At 39.6% G+C, this 19,410-nt stretch overlaps 1 protein-coding gene across 7 annotated transcripts in view; it reads left to right on the top strand.

The window, feature by feature from the left end:
* ATP8B4 (ATPase phospholipid transporting 8B4 (putative)) overlaps positions 1–19,410 on the top strand; it is a 324,241-nt gene that overhangs the window by 215,572 nt on the left and 89,259 nt on the right. For all 7 annotated transcript variants that reach the window (XM_082387909.1, XM_082387911.1, XM_082387910.1 and 4 more), the window contains 3 exons: positions 5,600–5,758; positions 12,929–13,017; positions 15,599–15,795. In XM_082387909.1, coding sequence (XP_082244035.1) covers positions 5,600–5,758; positions 12,929–13,017; positions 15,599–15,795 — 445 coding nt within the window. The remainder of the gene's footprint in view (positions 1–5,599; positions 5,759–12,928; positions 13,018–15,598; positions 15,796–19,410) is intronic.

The raw sequence follows: 19,410 nt of genomic DNA, 5'->3' as shown, positions 1-19,410 counted from the left end.
GCTCTAGGTGCACGAGCTTCAGCAGTTGTGGCTCGAGGGTTCTAGAGCACAGGCTCAGTAGTTGTGGCGCACGGGCTTAGTTGCTCCACGGCATGTGGGATCTTCCCGGACCAGTGATTGAACCCGTGTCCTCTGCATTGGCAGGCAGATTCTTAACCACTGCGCCACCAGAGAAGCCCAGGCATGGCATGAGCTTTCATTCATTCTTTTCTTTCTTTTATCCATTCACTCAGTCACCTGTTCATTTATCCACTAAATGTATATTTAACACAATGGCAAGGGGGTACAGTGTTTAGTAAGCCTGGAGATACAGTGGTTAATAGGTCAGACGCAGGCCTTGCTTTCATAGCACTTATAGCCCAGGGGAGAAGACAGACTTGAACAAGAGCTCATTCCCAAAGAAGCCTTTAATTAGATAAAAGTCCTAAAGTTCTCAGGCCCTACACATGATGTTGACACATGAAGAAGTACTCACTATGTACCAGGCACCATGCTAAGTAATTGCACATATTATCTTACTAAATCCTTACAGCCCTGGGAGGAAGAGATTATTACTTCCAACTTATGGGCAAGGAATTTGAATCCCAGATAAACTGAATAACTTTCCCAAGGTCCCAGGGTTACTAAGTGGAGGAGTTAGAATATGAACCTAGGACTGCTGGCAAAGCCTAGTCTATGAAAGGACATGAGAGGCTCTAAACTGCAAACAGAAAGGCAGCATGGGAGAGTCAGGGGAATCAGCATGACTGCTTAGCTCCTGATCAGGGTAAGATATACATTTCAAGAATATTTTAAACCTGAAAATGCAAAATGAATTTCCAGAGATCAAGTCCATTCAGGACTCAGATGACATCATCATGTTTTTAAAATGTAGCAAATGTTCTCAGTGACCTTGAATGTCAGGATCCCTGAGAAGAGCTCATAGAAGAGCTGGCCAAACGTAGAGACCAGCATACGCAAGACAGAGGTGGGTTTTGGTAGGTAAATCCATTTATTTGAAAAGTTCTCATATAAATATTTTTATACATTTCACACATCAGAAAAAAATTGATATGTAGTCTGTTGAATTTTATAAAAAAAGATACATAACTTGACTTAAAATTATAATAAGTATAAAAATAGAGTGGATCTTGATTTTTCATATTGAAGTCTTACAGGAATTGACAAGATTTACAAATAATAACTGGAAATAGTTTCAATTATACATTTGTAAACTGGTCATTATTATGCCTTGAGGAAAGCCCCGGATGTAAATTGTCCAAATGTGCTTAAGAATCTTTTGCATATTGTTACTGGCTGGACTAAGATCTGTTTTTTTGCAAATATGACAAGTTTACATATTTTGTATGACTGTTAATACTGAGTTTCGAACCAGGGAAAGGTTGACTCTTTATTTCAGGAATCTTTGTGTATTTTTGTGATCCTTTCTAAAGAAGAGCATCTGTGTAATTAAAACACAGAAAAACAAGCATCTCTTTTTGGTTTAAAAAAAAAAACAAACACACAGAAAGGCTTGGTTAGCATCTTGTGACTTTTTAAACTTATCAGATATGTTTCCTATTCACCTGGACAGAAGCACAGCCTAACAGCAAAGCTGATGTGACTGTGTAAGGCATAGATGCCTTGTGAAGACAAGGAAGAATAACTCTTCTCTTTACTGCTGGTGTTGATGTGGCCATCATGGTGGTGATGATGGGTGGCTAAGGCTTAATAGTTGAAGAATAATGAGGTTTTAGAAAATGGGAAGGTGACATTCTTCTTTCTAAGAAAAAATAAGTATTTGTCACAATCATCAGGGCAACAGTAGAGGGCAGTCTTCTAAAGTCTAAGAAGCTCTTGGCTGGAGAAACTCTTGAACAGCAATGATGATGTCTTATTTATTTATTTTTAAATTTATTTATTTATTTATTTATTTATTTATGGCTGCGTTGGGTCTCCGTTGCTGCGCTCCAGCTTTCTCTAGTTGCGGCGAGCGGGGGCTACTCTTCATTGCGGTGCGTTGTGGTGCGTGGACTCCTCATTGCGGTGGCTTCTCTTGTTGTGGAGATTGGGCTCTAGGTGTGCGGGCTTCAGTAGTTGTGGCTCGTGGGCTCAGTAGTTGTGGCACGCAGGCTCTAGAGCACAGGCTCGGGAGTTGTGGTGCATGGGCTTAGTTGCTCTGCAGCATGTCGGATCTTCTCGGACCAGGGATCGAACCCATGTCCCCTGCATTGACAGGCAGATTCTTAACCATTGCGCCACCAGGGAAGTCCCATGATGTCTTATTTAATAGGTAATTGTCTTAGGGAAGAGTTGTAGCGCAGATAATCAAGAAGCATTGCTAATAATAATATCCATAAAGAAAAAGCCAACTGCTCTGGAAAAATCTTGAAGTATTGGGTACTGAATTCCATTTTCATGATAAACTATAGATTTCCACTTTAAGATAAACACTTTAGTTTGAGAAGGTTATTAGGATGGTAATTAACCAACAATCCAGCTGACTAAATTTAGAATGCCGGCAGGGTTCAGAGTGAAATCTTGTGGATTTTGTTCGGTATGGCCTAGAGTATTTCTGTGTGATTGCACACTGGATGAATTGCTATCTGCTTACACGTCTGTTATCTTCAGAGAAGCGAACAACTGAGACTAGCTAGTTTCATTATATTTATACTTCATTATTGACATGATTTTTCCCCAGTTATTTTATTGCTCATTAAAGATGACTTTGTTCTCTAAACATGTGTTCAGTGAATAATTATGTGAGAAACAATGCCATTTTTCCTAAACTGTTTTCTCATCCATTGTCATCTGACTGTTTACTGCCTCTTACTCTTTGACACAATTAGCAAAGGGAAGAAAGGTCTTACAGTTTTTCTCTAGTCCTTATTATGCTTTATGTGAGGAATATATAGTTTTGGTTGCTTCTGATGTGCTTTAAGTTGCCCACCTTGTTCTCAGTGTTCTCAGATCTATTTGTATCCCTTTAGAGTTAGGCCAACCTAAGTCCCCCATTGATGCTGGGTGATTAGGTCTTCTAATCCCCTTTATCATATTACCATGGAAATATACCACTTCTTTCATTCATCTTAGATCTGCTCTAATACTCATATCATCTCCCAGTCTCTCTCTTGAAACCATCTTTCCATCCATCTCTCCAACAAGTATTTATTAAGATCCTATTATGGAGCCAGTATGATGGGTTATGGGGATATAGAAGTGAATCTAGTACTCCCTTCAAAGAAACCTGCTCACCCCTTTTGGAAAGAGGCAGAAAAGACATTGGGAAGCTTGTGTTTTGTGCTGACAGGGCTGAAAGGGGGAAGCTGAGAACTTCTAAAGATTAAAAAAAAAAAGTAGTTTGGCTTTGTTCTTGCCACTTTGTTTTGACTAGGCCCTGTATTTAGTATGTATTTAAATCACTGGGCCCACACTCTTCCAGAAGGGCTGCATTGGAGTTGGGCCTCCAAAAACTGAGGCAGAGCCCCTTGGCCTTACTGCCTGTTTCTGTCTAGAACCACACCCTTGGTGTCAGGCCAGAAGTGGATGAGCCTTGGGGCCAGGGAGGGGCGAGCCAACATGTTCAAGGCTGTATCTGCCTCCATGTCAGTCTTTGCTTACGACAATAAAAATGATCAAATGAGCCTGTTTTTTATATTCCTGTTGGCAGGAACTGTGTATCATGTTGTTTTTGCCCAAAGCACTTTTTTTTTTTTTTTTTTAAGTGGCCAAGTTTGAAGCCTGAGAAATTGAGTCTTGGGTCAAGAATTTGGGATAAGCTTTGAGGGTTGCTGTCGACCCATAATTTTATGTCGGTTTTGCTGGTGACACCCAATTCAAGGTTCTACAAAATTCAGGAATGTACATTATTGGTCAAGAAAAAAAGATACTGAAACTCTTAGAGTTTAGAAAAAGTCTTCTCTTCCACAATGTAACTGTCTAAACAACTTGGGCCAGTTGAAATCAGTTTTCATTCACTTTTGAATATCTGTGATATATGCTGTAATGGGAGCAAACAAGAACTTAGCCACTTCCCTTTGTATAAAAAGTGACTTTGTGCAGGTTATTTAGCCTCATCCAAATCCTCCTGCCAGCACGCTCACAGTTAGCAGTGGATGTCTGGGAAGAAGCCAGTGTGTGTCCCAGTTGGGGGTGTTCAGTCAGCGACACTTTTATGATACTGGAGAAAGGTAGATGGAGTTGGAAAAGCAGCCCAGAGCCCTTGAGTCTCTCATTCCTTCCAGACTCTTGTTTTTGTTTTTTCAAGCAAGGTCTATGAATATTAGTGATCTGGTTGGTTAGGAGTGATCAGGCCATGTGAAAACTGGCTGCTGTCACCTCGGTCCATGAGTTTTAAAAGGAAAACATAGCATCCTACTAAGGAAGGGAACCCATCTAAGAAGCTCTAAGTTCAGGAGGTGTTTGTTAGGGGTGTAACAGTGCAGTACAAGGTTCTGTAGGCCTGGCTGGCCTCTCTTCCCTTCAGTCAATGCTGAAGACATGCTTCCTTTTTTCATTTTCCAAATGCCACTTTTTATGTTGCAATCTACCCTTTTGGCTTCTGATTAAATAAATGTATTTTTATTGTTTTCAAGAGAGAATTTTGTAGACACTCATCTTACCCCTGGCTGGCTTGAACCCTGTTTGGATCTACCCTCAATCTCCTTTTTCATTCCTTCCCTCTCTCTTTTTCTTCCTCTCTCTCTCTCTGTCTTTCAAATCTTTGTACTCATAACTTATAAAAAGTTAACCCCAACTGTTTGCAATGCAAATGTACTTGAATCTAATAGATATATTTTGTGACAGGGTCCATGAAAGATTATTTCTGGTTTGTTTTTCTATCAAGAGAACCCTCACCCTAAAAGTGTATTTCCTTATTGAAATAATGGAACGAATTGATTCATTGATTTAGAATGGGTATGCCCTTAGTTTGGGATGGGCTTGGTATTAAAAAAAACTAGAAACATCTTCTGGACAGTTTGGGGCAAGTTATATGGTGCCTCTGAGAGTCCCCAGATCTCTGAATCTAATCAAAATAAGAAGCATAGAACAGCTGAAAGGAATCACATGCATTCTCAGGCACATGTGGCAAACAAGACCCAGGTTTCTTGGGGGTGGAATATAGTAGGAACCCCAAAATTCTGATTATCAGCCTAGAAAGACCCAATTAACTTTGGTTGTGAAACTGGAAGTATGCCACTTTAACCTGTATGAAAGTTACATTAAATAAAAAGAGATGAAATAAGAAAAACTTTTAGGATCATCCCTGCTTTATCTTTTCAAAAATCATTTGTTACAAACCAAAAGTAGAGATTAGTGATTCTTTTTCTTTTTAAAGGAATAAACATCCCATGGCTCTTGAGGTTTCTGTTCTTATTTGGACAGTGCAGAAAATTATGTTTCAAAATATCTGGTTGATTTCCATCTTTGTACCTGTCCCAGATGATTTTTCCTAGCACAGCCTAGGATATATGTACATATGTGTATATATAACACTGTGCTGTCCAAAAGAGAAGGAAAGTGTACTGTATGTTAGAAGTTGGGTGCTAAAGCAGGACTGTGGACCTCTAAAGAGAGTTTGAGGTGAGTCATAAAGATGTTTGTTTTTTGTATTTTACAGGGATTGTTGTCTGTGAGGCGCCTAACAACAAACTAGATAAATTCACCGGAGTCCTCTCTTGGAAGGGCAGCAAGCACTCCCTCAACAATGAGAAGATAATCCTGAGGGGCTGTGTCCTGAGAAATACCAGCTGGTGTTTTGGAATGGTTATTTTTGCAGGTACAGAAGACTCTCCAGGGTCTGTTACGGGAGAGCCCTTCCTGAGATCTGCGTGAGCACAGTCTGCGGCTCTCCAGGTTGGATGAGCACGGTGCTTTTATTGCGTGCAAGGTGCCCTTCTGGGTTGACTGCAGAGTGCAGGGCACCAGGATAAGACTCCGCTGCTCTGCAAATAGTTTGTGTGGCCCCACTCTGCAAGGAAACCCTGACATCATGCACTTCTTCTTTTTTTTTTTTTTTTAAAAGATGTTTTCTGGCTTTATTTATTTATTTATTTTTGGCGGTGTTGGGTCCTCGTTTCTGTGCGTGGGCTTTCTCTAGTTGCGGCAAGCGGGGGCCACTCTTCACCGCGGTGCGCGGGCCTCTCACTATCGCGGCCTCTCTCGTTGCGGGGCACAGGCTCCAGACGCGCAGGCTCAGTAGTTGTGGCTCACGGGCCCAGCTGCTCCGCGGCATGTGGGATCTTCCCAGACCAGGGCTCGAACCCGTGTCCCCTGCATTGGCAGGCAGACTCTCAACCACTGCGCCACCAGGGAAGCCCCATGAACTTATTCTTAAGAGTGCATGGGCCTTAATTACTCAGATGCTAGATACCTACTGGTTTTTTTTTTTTTTGGATAGATTTTTATTGGAGTATAATTGCTTCACAATACTGTGTTAGTTTCGGTTGTACAGCAAAGTGAATCAGCCATATGCATACCTATATCCCCATATCTCCTCCCGCTTAAGCCTCCTTCCCACCCTCTCTATCCCACCCCTCTAGGTCATCGCAAAGCACCGAGCTGATCTCCCTGTGCTATGCAGCTGCTTCCCACTAGCTATTTTACACTTGGTAGTGTATGTATGTCGCTACTCTCACTTCACCCCAGCTTTCCCCTCCCCGCCCCGTGTCCTCAAGTCCATTCTCTATGTCTACGTCTTTATTCCTGCCCTGCCACTAGGTTCATCAGTACCATTTTAATTTTTTTTTAGATTCCATATATATGTGTTAGCATGCAGCATTTGTTTTTCCTCTTTCTGACTTGGTTCACTCTGTATGACAGACTCTAGGTCCATCCACCTCACTACAAATAACTCTATTTCGTTTCTTTTTATGGCTGAGTAATATTCCATTGTATGTATGTGCCACATCTTCTTTATCCATTCATCTGTCGATAGACATTTAGGTTGCTTCCATGTCCTGGCTATTAATTCAAAAAGAGACATGTACCACAATGTTCATTGTAGCACTATTTACGATACCTATTGTTTAATTTCTCATTCTCTAACCCCGTCTCAATCATCCCCATCATTATATGTATTAATCAGCCTGCCTTTAAAGTGGAGGATGGGCATGAAAGAAAGCCCCAGCTCTGCTGTTAATTTTGTAGTTTGCCAAGTTCAAGCAATCCTTTTGGAAAAGCCTTCTTAGAGATCCTGCAGTCATTTCTGTGTCTATTTCAGAGCTTCTTCTACTATCCGTCAGCAGGACAGCGGGTCCTGGAAAGACTGTGCGTGCTGGAGGTGGGGATAGGACTTGGGGGGGGGGTGCCTCTTCCCCTGCCTGCTGCCACTTTTCCTGTCTCTACTTTGTCTCTAAGGGCCCAAGATGGCACTCTCCTGCTAAGGAAGCTTACAGTAGCACCATTTCATAAAGCCTCTCAAATTTCACTCATGGCTTCAATTGCCAGTCCTTGATTTTTTAAAAATCCTGTTTATTGTGACACCAAATTAAGATGTGTTTTGGGCCCATTGACTATATGTGCAATCACAACTGGAATGTTCTTCTTAACTGACTTCCTTCAACAGTAACAAAATGTTCATTAAAGACTCAAAACTGTTCCAAATCTAGAGAAATCCTCCCAATTCCTCTTAAATACTCTCAGCTGTGGGTGTTAGCAAGGCTCTTGCTGCTTGGGGCATTGCCATTGTAAGGACTTGAGAAATCCCTAGAAATGAGGCTGTATATACAGTTTTATCTGGGGATGAATCTGGTTTCATAATGTTTTCACCAGATGCTTTTACTCTGTAGTCAGGGGAATAAACCTATGATCATCTATTTCCTTATTTGCATCTTGTATTGAGAAAAAGAGTGCTAGGCTTATACGTTAACCTCTCTTTACCTTCCCCCTTTAGTCTTTCCACTTAATGAAGGGGAGATTTCTTGGAGGTCCTCTGATGTGAAGGACCCTCTTGGTTTGCTCCCTATCATTAGAGAAATGGGGGGGGTGCATCATCCTAGGAGTGGGCTGTAGCCCAAACTTTTGTTTGCATTTGTGTGATCTTGTTTGGAATGACTAATTCGGAAGTATGGTTCAGCTATAGCATGTTATGCTAGGACAGCTGCTGAGAGCCCCTCAGGGGTCAAGCTTTCCTTCATAATGTTGGCTCTGTGGGAAAATGCTCCTACATAGAAGAAAGTGGAGTGGTAAGCTGGACAGGTCTCCCTCCAAAAAAGTGTAACAGACAGTTCACAGAATTTGGATTGGACAGATCTGGGTTTAGATTTGTTTACCAGCTGGAGAATGTTAAACCTCAGTTACTGAAACTTCCTAAGCTTTAGTTTTCTCTGCTATAATATGGGGATAAGAATGAGTACATTAGAGAGTCACTGTAAAGGCTCAGTGAGGCAATGCATATGGAAGAGGATGCTTGACAAATGCTATTTTCTTTCCTTCCCTGTGTCTCCCTTCTTTCGGCATCAATTCAGAGTGAATTTTCTGCGCCATAGGCTGAGAGTTGGGAAAATGAACTGCTCTTGGATCTCGGCAGGGAGGAGTGGGGCATCACCCTCTTTTGTGATGTGACCTTGATGATCACTGGCAGGGGATCTTCATGAGGCAGGTATTTGTAAAGCAGAGCATGCCTACATTGACTTTAGTCTAGGCACAAACATTAATAGAAAGTTCAACTAGAATAACGGCAGGCAGAGGAATCGTTGGTTTCGTCAATGTCAGAGTTGAACAAATGAGTGTCTCAGAACCCCTAAGTCATGAGACATCTAATTTGGGGAACTAGTTCTAGGTGGACACCTACATCTTATGAAAGTTACCCAAAACAAATTATTAACTATTCTTTCTGTATTATTACTCTAGTTATACCTGCCACTAAGGATTGTGCAAGGAGTATAGTTGACATAAACATGGTTTACTTTACAAATCTATAATTTATGAGGGTCTAATATACATTAACAGCTAGGCCATGCCTCCCTGGTATGGTTTTCCTTTATCTCAAGAGAGGAGAAAGTCCTGTTTCTGAGGCTACAAGTCAGAAGTCTTATTCATTTAAGGCGTCCATAGGAGTCAGCACCATCTTGGTGCATAGTAGGTTTTTGTGCATAGTAGGTTTTGGTGATGTCTCCCATTTGCCCCTCCAGATCTACTCTCACATTTCACACTCTTCTCTCTGCCTTGGGAGGCTGACTTGTATGGTTTACACTAATAGGTTTCCTTGAACTTTGGTCCTATCATTGGGGGTCCCTGGGAAGAGATCAAAGGAAGAAGATTGAGGTCAAGGTATTTATTCCCCCAGACTGCCTACCTTCAAGCTGGCTGGGTCCCTCAACATAAAGTCACTCTTCCTCTAAAGGCTGCAGACTTTACACAACTCTCTCCTTAGGGCCTAATAACCACCCCCTCCCCTCATCCTACCCTTCTGGTGTAGATAGAGAAACATCTTGATTGCTACTAAGTCCTTGGTTACTGCATTAACCTTTTACTTCTGTACCTCCGATATACCCACTCACACTTTTGTAAAGATTCCCTTTATAAATAAACCTTTCTCTAATTACCCTTGATCATTGTGTCATCTATTTCCTGTTTGGACTCTGAATGAGTCACAGTCTTAAACACACATTGTTTGAATGAGTCAGTGAATTAATGAATTAATGGACTATTTCATATAGCTTTAAAAATAGTGGTTGAGAGCAAGAGCCTTAGAATTAGATATATCTGGGTTCTAATTTTGGCTCTGACGCTTAACTAGACAAAAAAAAAAATTCTCAGGCAAGTTATTTAAATTCTTTAATCCTGAGTTTCATTATTAGTGAACTAAGGATAATAGTACCTAATTTTTTGGCTTGTTTTAAGCATTAGTGAGATAATAGGTGAAAAGGACATATGCACATTGCCTAAAACATAGCAGGTACTTAATAAATAAATTCATTAAACAGTTATTTATTGAGTACCTACTATGTGGCAGGCACTATGCTACTTACTTATTTGCAATTAAGAATGTGAACAAAAAAAGTGGTCTCTTCACTCATGTGGTTTTGAGTCTGGTAGGAGAGAGAGACATTAATCTTAAATAATTGTAGTAATGAGTATATAATCTCAAACTGAGATAAGTGCTCTGAAGAAAAAGAACATGGACTCACAGGAGTATGTAGTGGAGGAATATGAAGGGAAAGAACAAGCTAGCTAAAAGTCACGCCATAGGCAAAGGCTCTATGGTAGGAATGAGGCTGGGGAGGTAAAAACAAACAAACAAACAAACAAAAAAACTTAAGAAGGCCAGTGTAGAGCATGGAAAACTTGGAGGAGAGAGATGAACATGTGACTAGAGACAGGGATAGGGGCCGGAACATACAGGTCCTGTGGTCTGTATCCAGAATTTTAGTCTCTATCCTGAGAACATTCAGAAGCCATTGCAAGTTTTTCAAACAGATGGCGTGTGTGTAAGTGTTAAATTTGAAAGTTTCACTCCTGCCTACAGTATTTTTAAAGTTGGTAAATAGGGTCCTGGAAAAAGTGTATGATTCGGGTGGTGGCAGAGTACATGTGGGGAGACAAAGTTGCTAGGCTTTTACTACAGTCCAGTTGAGAGATGATGGTACTTTGGATTTAGGGTGGGAGTGATGCGATAGACTAGACTCTTAGGTTTCTCCCACTTTTCACAACTGGATGGATAGTGGTGCCATTCACTGAGATAAGGAACCTTGGAGAAAGGTCACAAGTTGGGCTTGACAAGGACCACTTGAGGGGCCTTAGAAAGACCAGGTGAAGATATCATAGAGGCAATCAAATATATGGATGTAAATATATGAGTTTAGGGCTCAGAGGAGCAATCTGAGCTGGAGATATACATTTGGCCTACAGATGTTAATTGGAGCTGTGGTCTTAGATGAGATTGCTCAGGGAAGGTGGATTGAGAAAGAAGAGAAGATGGCCTATGCCTGATTCTAAAGAAGTCTCACTATTTAATGGCTGGGAAGAAAGGAATGAGCATAATGGAAGACAAAAAAGAAGCTACCAAAGAGGTAGGCGGGAAAGCAGAACATGCAAAATGGAAGCTAAGGAAAGAGTGTGTTTCAAAAGGATGGAGTAATCAACAGTGTCAAAGGCTGCTGAGAGGTCCAAGAAGGCATGGAGGATATTGATGGTAACACTAGATTTGTTTTGGTGGAGTCACTGGCCCAGAAACTAGCTTGAGAAATGAGTGGGAGATAAAGAAAAAGAGGCTGTTGAGTATGGAAAATTCTCTCAGGACTGTGAATATGAGGGGAAGAAGAGATGTGTGTCAACATCTGTGGATATATTTAAATAAGTGCTTAAGAACACATTCAGTGGATTCTTTGCTAGTCTGTGTGTATGTATGCCTAAGAAATGTAAATTTTTGGCACAAAACTGGTCTGTCAATATTTCAGCTTTTAGCAATCACAAACTCTATTTGCTCTTTGTGATCTTTACTAAAAGAAATACTTCCCACCCTCAATGTCCATATGATTTCCATAAACGATTCTGCGAAAATGCGGGTGGTCTCCTTTACACAGTAGTGGCTGGGAATAGGACACTGGGGTACAATTTCCAACTCAGGACACTGAATTGTTCGAGACCCCAATCTTTGCTCCAATTTGTCTTTCAAGTAAAGGAGTCTTTTAAGGATGTTCCCATGCTTCCCTGACTTCTAGAATGGCGTATAATTCCATGTGTGCCCCGCTTCTCTCTCTTCTTCCCTTTCCCTTCTCCTCTGCTTTTTTTTTTTTTTTTTAAATAATTTTATTATTTATTTATTTATGGCTGTGTTGGGCCTTCGTTTCTGTGCGAGGGCTTTCTCTAGTTGCGGCGAGCGGGGGCCACTCTTCATCGCGGTGCGCGGGCCTCTCACTATCGCGGCCTCTCTTGTCGCGGAGCACAAGCTCCAGACGCGCAGGCTCAGTAGTTGTGGCTCACGGGCCTAGCCGCTCTGTGGCATGTGGGATCTTCCCAGACCAGGGCTCGAACCCGTGTCCCCTGCATTGGCAGGCAGACTCTCAACCACTGCGCCACCAGGGAAGCCCCTCTCCTCTGCTTTTAAGTGCTGCATGGATTGGTGATAATTGTGGAAAGATGAAGTGGAGAGGGAAGACTAGGGAAATCCGATATAATTAAAATGTAATCGCTTCTATTGAGCATCTTCTTTGTCCACAAGGAATTTCCTTAGCAATATAATCTAATATTCTTTGTTAATCATCTAATAATCTACCTCTAAAGCAGTTAATAATATTCTCAGAATTTCTTGAACAAGGCACTTAGTAAATGTCTGACATGGGATTTAAGAGAATTACTTGAAATAAATCTAACAGAATTTAAGACAATTTTTGCCCTTACAAAAAAATGCATATTATATAAATAGTGTGCAATACATAATAAAGGTTTAAATTACTTGCTGTTGTATTGTTTGGAGTTATTTTAGTTTCTCCATTAAAGTCACCTCACATCTTTTTGGGAAACACATCCAGAATTTGATTTCTTATCTTAACTTACCATTTTTGACCTTAGTGTTCTGAATTGTGTTTATTACTACATTCTTTTAGACATTTATAAATTATTCCTCAGTTTGACTGACTTCTTAACCTTTAATTGCTTCAAACTATAAGCACATCCATACACAGATTTTTGAAAAATAGCATTTCTTAAACCTTTTAGCTTCAAGTTATGTCTGGATTTTTCCCCTTCTAAGAGGACCAGTTCCCTTGCAATTTCCAGGATTGTTGTTAAGCCAGCAGATGAGAATCATAAACAACTTAATAATAATCCTGCTCTTAATAAAAGTCAAATTATTTTGAAAAAACATATTATTTTCCTTTCAGGAACATTTGATATAAGTAGGAATTAATAATAATAATAATAATAATAATAATAATAATAATACATCATCTAATCATTTCAAAGTTATATCTTTTTCTTTCTTTTTTTTTTTTTTCTTTTGCAGGTCCTGATACTAAACTAATGCAGAACAGTGGTAAGACAAAGTTTAAGAGGACAAGCATTGATAGATTGATGAATACTCTAGTATTATGGGTAAGTTACTGTAACAAAATTAGGCACTATCATTAGTCATTGTTATCTTAATATATTTCTTACATTCTTCTGGGAATTCTTTCAGAAATCTACATTCTCCTTGTGGAATTTGTATTTGGGGACTTTGCATTTGGGGCCCAGTTCTACTGTCTTCTACTTCCTAGATTATGATTTCTCAGCCGTTGGTAGAGTTTCTCATGAGACGTAGGTTAGTGCTTATGGAGGCCTTCATGGCCTTGCAAGACCATTTGTTTTTAAAAAACAAAACATAATTTTTAAGGTAGTTTGGTCTTTTGGTCATGTTACATTTGCTCATGCCCTCTCTACATAGCTTGTGGACAGGGCTGGCTTCACGGATATGTGACCTGTGAAGTCACACAGGGCCCCCACTCAGAAGGGCCTCACACTTGGCTTATTGATCTGTTGTTGCTGTGTAGAAATTCTTCATAATTTTTGGAGAAGGGGTCCTGCATTTTTATTTTGCACTGGGCCCTGAAAATTATGTAGCTGGTTCTGCTTATAAATCCTCTGAGGCCCAAGTCACTGTTCACCTCCTTCATGAAGACTTCTAAACCTCCTGGGCCCATGGTTATCTCTTTTCTCTGAGTTTTTTTTCTCCTCTGAATTTTTTGAAATGATTTTCTCTACCACTTGTGAACTCCAAATAGTCAGGTCTTCTTCACATCCCACCCTTTCATCGGTTAATCTTGTGCTTCCTCATGCTGTGGATCTGATTGTTATCTGACTTTTGTGTCATATTGCTTTGCCTCCCTATATTAGGGTTGAGTTTAGAACATTGACTTTGAAATATGAGGACAGTGAGGACTTTGAACCATGTTTCCCTACCAGCCCCATCACAGACTCACAAGTAACGTTAAAGAATCTGCGCTCAGTAAATATTTGCTCAACTGATACATTATGGTGGGACCCTGAATAAGGAAAAAAGGGAATGAACTCTTTTGGGGCACAAAATATTGGCCAGGCTCTGTGTTTTACTTTCAGTGTCACCCTCAGACCTGCGCTTTCCTCCTCTCATACCCATAGAGTCCATGAGGCCAAGGGGACATTCCCAGAAGGAATGTGCCCACCTCCTAGAATTCCCTATTTAAACGGCCTTGAGCCCACCTGTAGGGCTTGCATGGGGATTGTATATGTATCCACCACAGAGTAAGCTTACTGGTTGTGAAGCAGGCACTGTCCTAGCTTTTTCTACTAGAAAATTGAATGATCCGTTGGGGAATTAGAAGCCGAGTCCATCCTAAATTAGGGCATTTGATACCAAGCATCACCAAATTTAATGTTCTTAAAGTAATTTACCTCCATTAATTTGTAGTGTTAGCCATTGAAAAAGAGGATACTGTGAGACAGGCACCAAATTGGTAGGATTTGGGGGATTCACAGTATTACTTTTCTCTAATACCTGGTTTTCTAATATACTTTAAATCAGGTTGTCCTGATTTAAAGTATATTAATATACTAATATATTTTAAATCAGGTTTTTCCCAACTTTGTCTTCTTATGTGCCTATTTTGTCCATGAGCGAATAAAGGAGGCAGTCCTAGAATGCCTGAATAATCCTTCTTGGAGGAAAAAGGAAATAGGAGAGAAATACGTTCCTGTTTTTAGCCCCACTCCTCCCTCAACAGTGACTGGTGTCTGCTCCTAACACGGTGACACTTAGCAAGGTCCCCAGAACATTGTGTTCAGCTCAGGTGTTATATGTTTGGTGACTTTGTGTCCTTCCTTTCCAAGTTCGGGATTTTGGACTTACAAGGGACTGGCCTTGCTGTCTTCCTAGTTGCTTTACCTCTAAAATGTCTGCTTTGCTAATACTGATACTAATCACAATGTAAGAGTTGGCTAACAGTTTTCAGGTTGCTTCCTACTTTTTTTTAAATCTCAGAAGCAACCTGAAAACTGTTAGTATATGTCATGCCGTATTTTAATTAATCCTTATCTTTCTTGTTGACTCTAAGTAAGGATTGTGCAGCTAGGTCTGTAGCCAAGAGACTTGACTAGTCTGAGACAGTCCTTTATTACTGATATTTTCTTCCTTTTGCTTTTATTCCTTGGGTTACCGTATAGTTTATCATTCAAACAGGATGCTTTTGAAGGTGAAAGAAGGGAATACTATTAATATTACGCCTGGAAAATAGATGTAAACTGGGATTGACCAGAGCAAATCAGTACATATGATCTTCTTTACTTAAGCCACTTAAATATATGCACTTTTCACAAATAGAGGATGTGAAGTTATTAGCTTTGTGACCATAAAGAAGTTATATAATCTGTCTGGGCTTCTGTTTTATTTTGGTTTTGGCCTGTATAGTGTGAATAATGTTTGTTCCTATCTCAGAGAGTCAATGGGAGAATTAAGTGAGAAAATGTATGTAAAATATTTAGCCAAGTTCCCAACATAAATATATTACATTTTACTTGTATGATTAATGATAAGTAAGACGAGCTTTGCATAACTTGCTTTTCAAATGACAATTTCTTGGAGTTAGAAGTGGTAGATTGCCTTGATATGACCAGTTTGGGATTCAAGTTAACCTTAACCAGACCTCTATTCTCATTTCAGATTTTTGGGTTTCTGATATGCTTGGGAATTATTCTTGCAATAGGAAATTCAATCTGGGAGAATCAAGTTGGGGACAAATTCAGAACTTTCCTCTTTTGGAACGAAGGAGAGAAGAACTCTGTGTTCTCAGGATTCTTAACATTCTGGTCATATATTATTATTCTCAACACAGTTGTACCAATTTCTTTATATGTGAGGTAAGATGAGAGTTTATACTTTGGTGAAGCCATTTCATCAAAAGCCTTTGTTCTGTGTAATCATTTTTTTTGTTTTAAAATTACAACAGTGAGATAGATGTCTCCCTCTAACTGCTCATGATCTGCTACATCTGTTACAAATGAGGCAACTAAGCTTTTCAAATCGTTTAACTTTTACATTTTCAAATTACAAAAAATGCATTCTATTTTCTTCTTGATTTGGTTTCTTAGGAATGTTTTCCTTTGGAATACATGGACTATGATATAATCTCATGCAACCTGATGAGTTAGAATTGGGTTGATGTTGGGAAAGAAATGGAAGAATATTTGGGGAGATCTATTGAGATGGTGCCTCTCTGGCACTTGTCTGGCTCCAGATACCTGGATTCAGACCCTATTCTACCACTTACTAGCTCCATAACCTTGGGCAAGTTACTTCACCTTCTGGTATCTCAGGGTCCTCATTTTAAAAATGGAGAAACTAATAGTTCTAATTAAAAAGATTGTATGAGGAATAAACAAACCTGTAAAGCTCTAAAACAAATTCCTGACACATTGTAAGAGCTTAATGAATATTAATTTTTACTATTATTATTAGTAACTATTCAGTGAGTACATGAAGGAGTTGAAATATAGTTGGTGGCACTTATTCATTGTTGAATAAGAAGTATGGTTCATAACTCCCTCTACAACTTGATCTGTCATTTCTAGATTTGGTCCTACAAACTAGAGCTAAAATGGTCTACCTATCTATCTATACATAAGCACACTTCTCTCTGTCTCTGTCTCGCTGTCTCTCTCGCTCTCTGTTTCTCTCTCTCTCTATATATGTATATACATATATGTGTGTGTATATATGTGTTTATATATATATATATATATTTGATAAGGCTTCAAAGTTGGCCCTAGAATCTGTACCTGAGACATTCTTGATCCTAATCCTACCAAGACTGAGTCAGATGGTCCCAAAGACACTGGAGCCAAGATGAGACTTGGTTGTTTGACATTCTTCATCACCAGTATTTTAACAATAAACAAAATCACCAGCTCTAAATCCCCACTAATTTTTACGAGCTTCTTTTTCTCTCTTTCCAAAATCCTAGCTATGATGAAACAAGGGAAGTTTAATGCACAAAATCCACCCTTGTTTTGGAGAACAGTCAGGAAACTGAAATGTCAAGTTGTGGGAAATTGACTGGAAGTAGTGGCATTGGGCCACAACACCACAAAATGCTTTTGGCCTTCTGGAGCTGTGGTCAGAGCGGGCTCTATTTAAAATGTATCCTACTGGCTCATCGTTGATTCTGAGGACCTCTCATGCTTGTATCCAATTATAAAGTCTGTAGTAAATCCTGCTCTTTGCCAGAGGACCTATGGTCAGCTTTTATAGCTTTCCTTTTATGTCGAAATGAACAATAAATGCTCATAGTGCCTTACCATCTGCACACGTGCAGTTTCATGTGTCCTCACGAAGGAAGTGTATTTCGTATACACTCTTTCTTTGAAGTGCATTGGCATTTTTCATTTAATGATTTTTAAGATTGTTTTTTTTAAAGACCAAGGCTGGATTCCCAGGTTCCTTTTCCTTCTAATGTGTCCCCCACAGTGGCAGAAAGAAAACCTATTTGGAATAGTCTGAGCCCAAGTTCTGGTCTTGTCACTGCCACTAATAGCTGTGTGACCTTGGAGAAAGCACTTGGCTTCTCTGTGCCTTAGTTTGTCTATGAAATATGTGCTCTAAAATGAGCAGATTGAGATAATAGATTTCTGAGTTCCTTTCTGCTCCAAATAATATCACCTTACCTCTAGATAGCATTTCATATTTTACATAAAGTGCTTTCATATGCAATATCTCATTTATGTCTCCCCAAAATCTTTTGAAGTAGTTAATGCTGAACTTCTTTTATAAATGAGATGATTTTTTCAGGATTGTGGAGCTGGTTAGGGACAGAGCCAAGATCCAAACCCAAGTCTTCTAACACTTGGCACATTGTCTGTGTCTGAGCTGTGCATGATTTATTAATCAGCCAAGACATCAAGAGAAAAAAAAAAAAAGAGGCTAGAATTTTCTACCTGTTGGTAAGCCATGGTATTGATGAAGATAAATGTGAGCATTTTTGCTCACCAAATAAGAACAGTGATTCTGAGTTCAGCTTGAGGGAAAAAGCATTCCAGGGAATTTCAGGTTGCTAAGACCGAGATCTGGAAAAAGAGAAATCCCAGGTATTTCTGATTGGAGGGATGAAGGCCTTCTACAAAAGCTTCCATTACGCCTTTGAATAGGTACAAGGAATAAATTAGTGCCATGTCACTTGAGGATAAAAGTGTAGAATTTACTTTGAATGCTTAACAATTCTATGTGAGCATAGGACATTGATTTTGGTAGGGTATTTCTATGCTGTAAATTTAACTGTAGTGTTAAAACATACCCAGCTACAGTTTTTTAATACATCATCTTAAGAAGTGCAGCTGTTGTGCTCCCAAGGAATTAGCTTTTTAGTGTTTTTTCCAAAACAAAAGAAACTCGTTTCCACGGTGCTTATTTTGCCTCAGAATGGGCAGAATCATAAGCCCTGTTCTTTGAGCGTCCAGGCAGAAAACACTAAGCAGCTTGATTATACTGACTCTGAGCATTTGTCTCCTTTTCTCTGCTATTATAAAACAAAGAGCTAAATGTTCCATTGTGACTCTCCTAAATGCTCTTTTCCCAAACAAAAAGGATACTCTGCCTCTCTACAGACTATTTTAAGGTCTAAGAATTCAAATTAATTTAGAGTACTTCCACTGACTGGAACTGCAACACAAAAGGATCAAATTCTGTTCTCCATTAATTTTGCTTAGATTTTTAGGGAGATACTTGACTTTTAGATGAATGAAAGCTTCAAGTGATTGATCAGTTACCTGCATAATGCCATTTTTATGGCATTCTTAAGGTCAGGTCTGCATTGACTTTACCAAATGCCTGAATTCTAGTCTTGGTTCTGTGGTTAATTATTTGTGTGACCTTGGGTTAGTCACTTAACCTCTCTAGGTCTTACTGTCCTTCTTGGTGCAATTAGGGAATAGAGGGTCAGATTTCTCATTCAACACTAACTGACTGCCTATGACAGGTAAGGCACTCTGCCTGGTCTATGGTAAGTGCTAATGCTTTCTGAGTGAATGGAATGGGAAGAACAAAGCTGAATTAGAACAGCCAGCAAGGAACTTACAAGGAAGTGGGGTGGGAATGATATGAAGAATAAATCATGATAAGATAAGGTATAAATAAATACATGCAGAATATGACATTCATTTTTATATCTTACGATTCTACAGAGTCATAGTGTGATTTTTTAGTTTGGGTGAAAAAAAGTGTTACCACTTAAATAGTTAGAAAACGAACTGACACCCTACCATTGCTGGGGAGGGAAATATAGATGTCTCATGTACTTATAGAACTAGAAGCATAGGATTTAGTGCCCAGAAAGGACTTGGGTGTCATCTTTTGTCTTTAAGGAGACAAATGTTCAGAGTTAGCATAATCAGGCTGCTGTTAACTTTCTCAATTTACAGATGAGAAAACCAAAGTTTAATTCCCATTAACATCAGAAATAAGCTATGGGTCCCTGCTTTACT

Source organism: Balaenoptera borealis, assembly GCF_965194805.1.
Source record: "Balaenoptera borealis genome assembly, chromosome: 3".
NCBI classification, from domain to species: Eukaryota; Metazoa; Chordata; class Mammalia; order Artiodactyla; family Balaenopteridae; genus Balaenoptera; species Balaenoptera borealis.
Note: the sequence above shows the minus strand (reverse complement) of the source record. Positions and strands in the feature narration are given on the sequence as shown.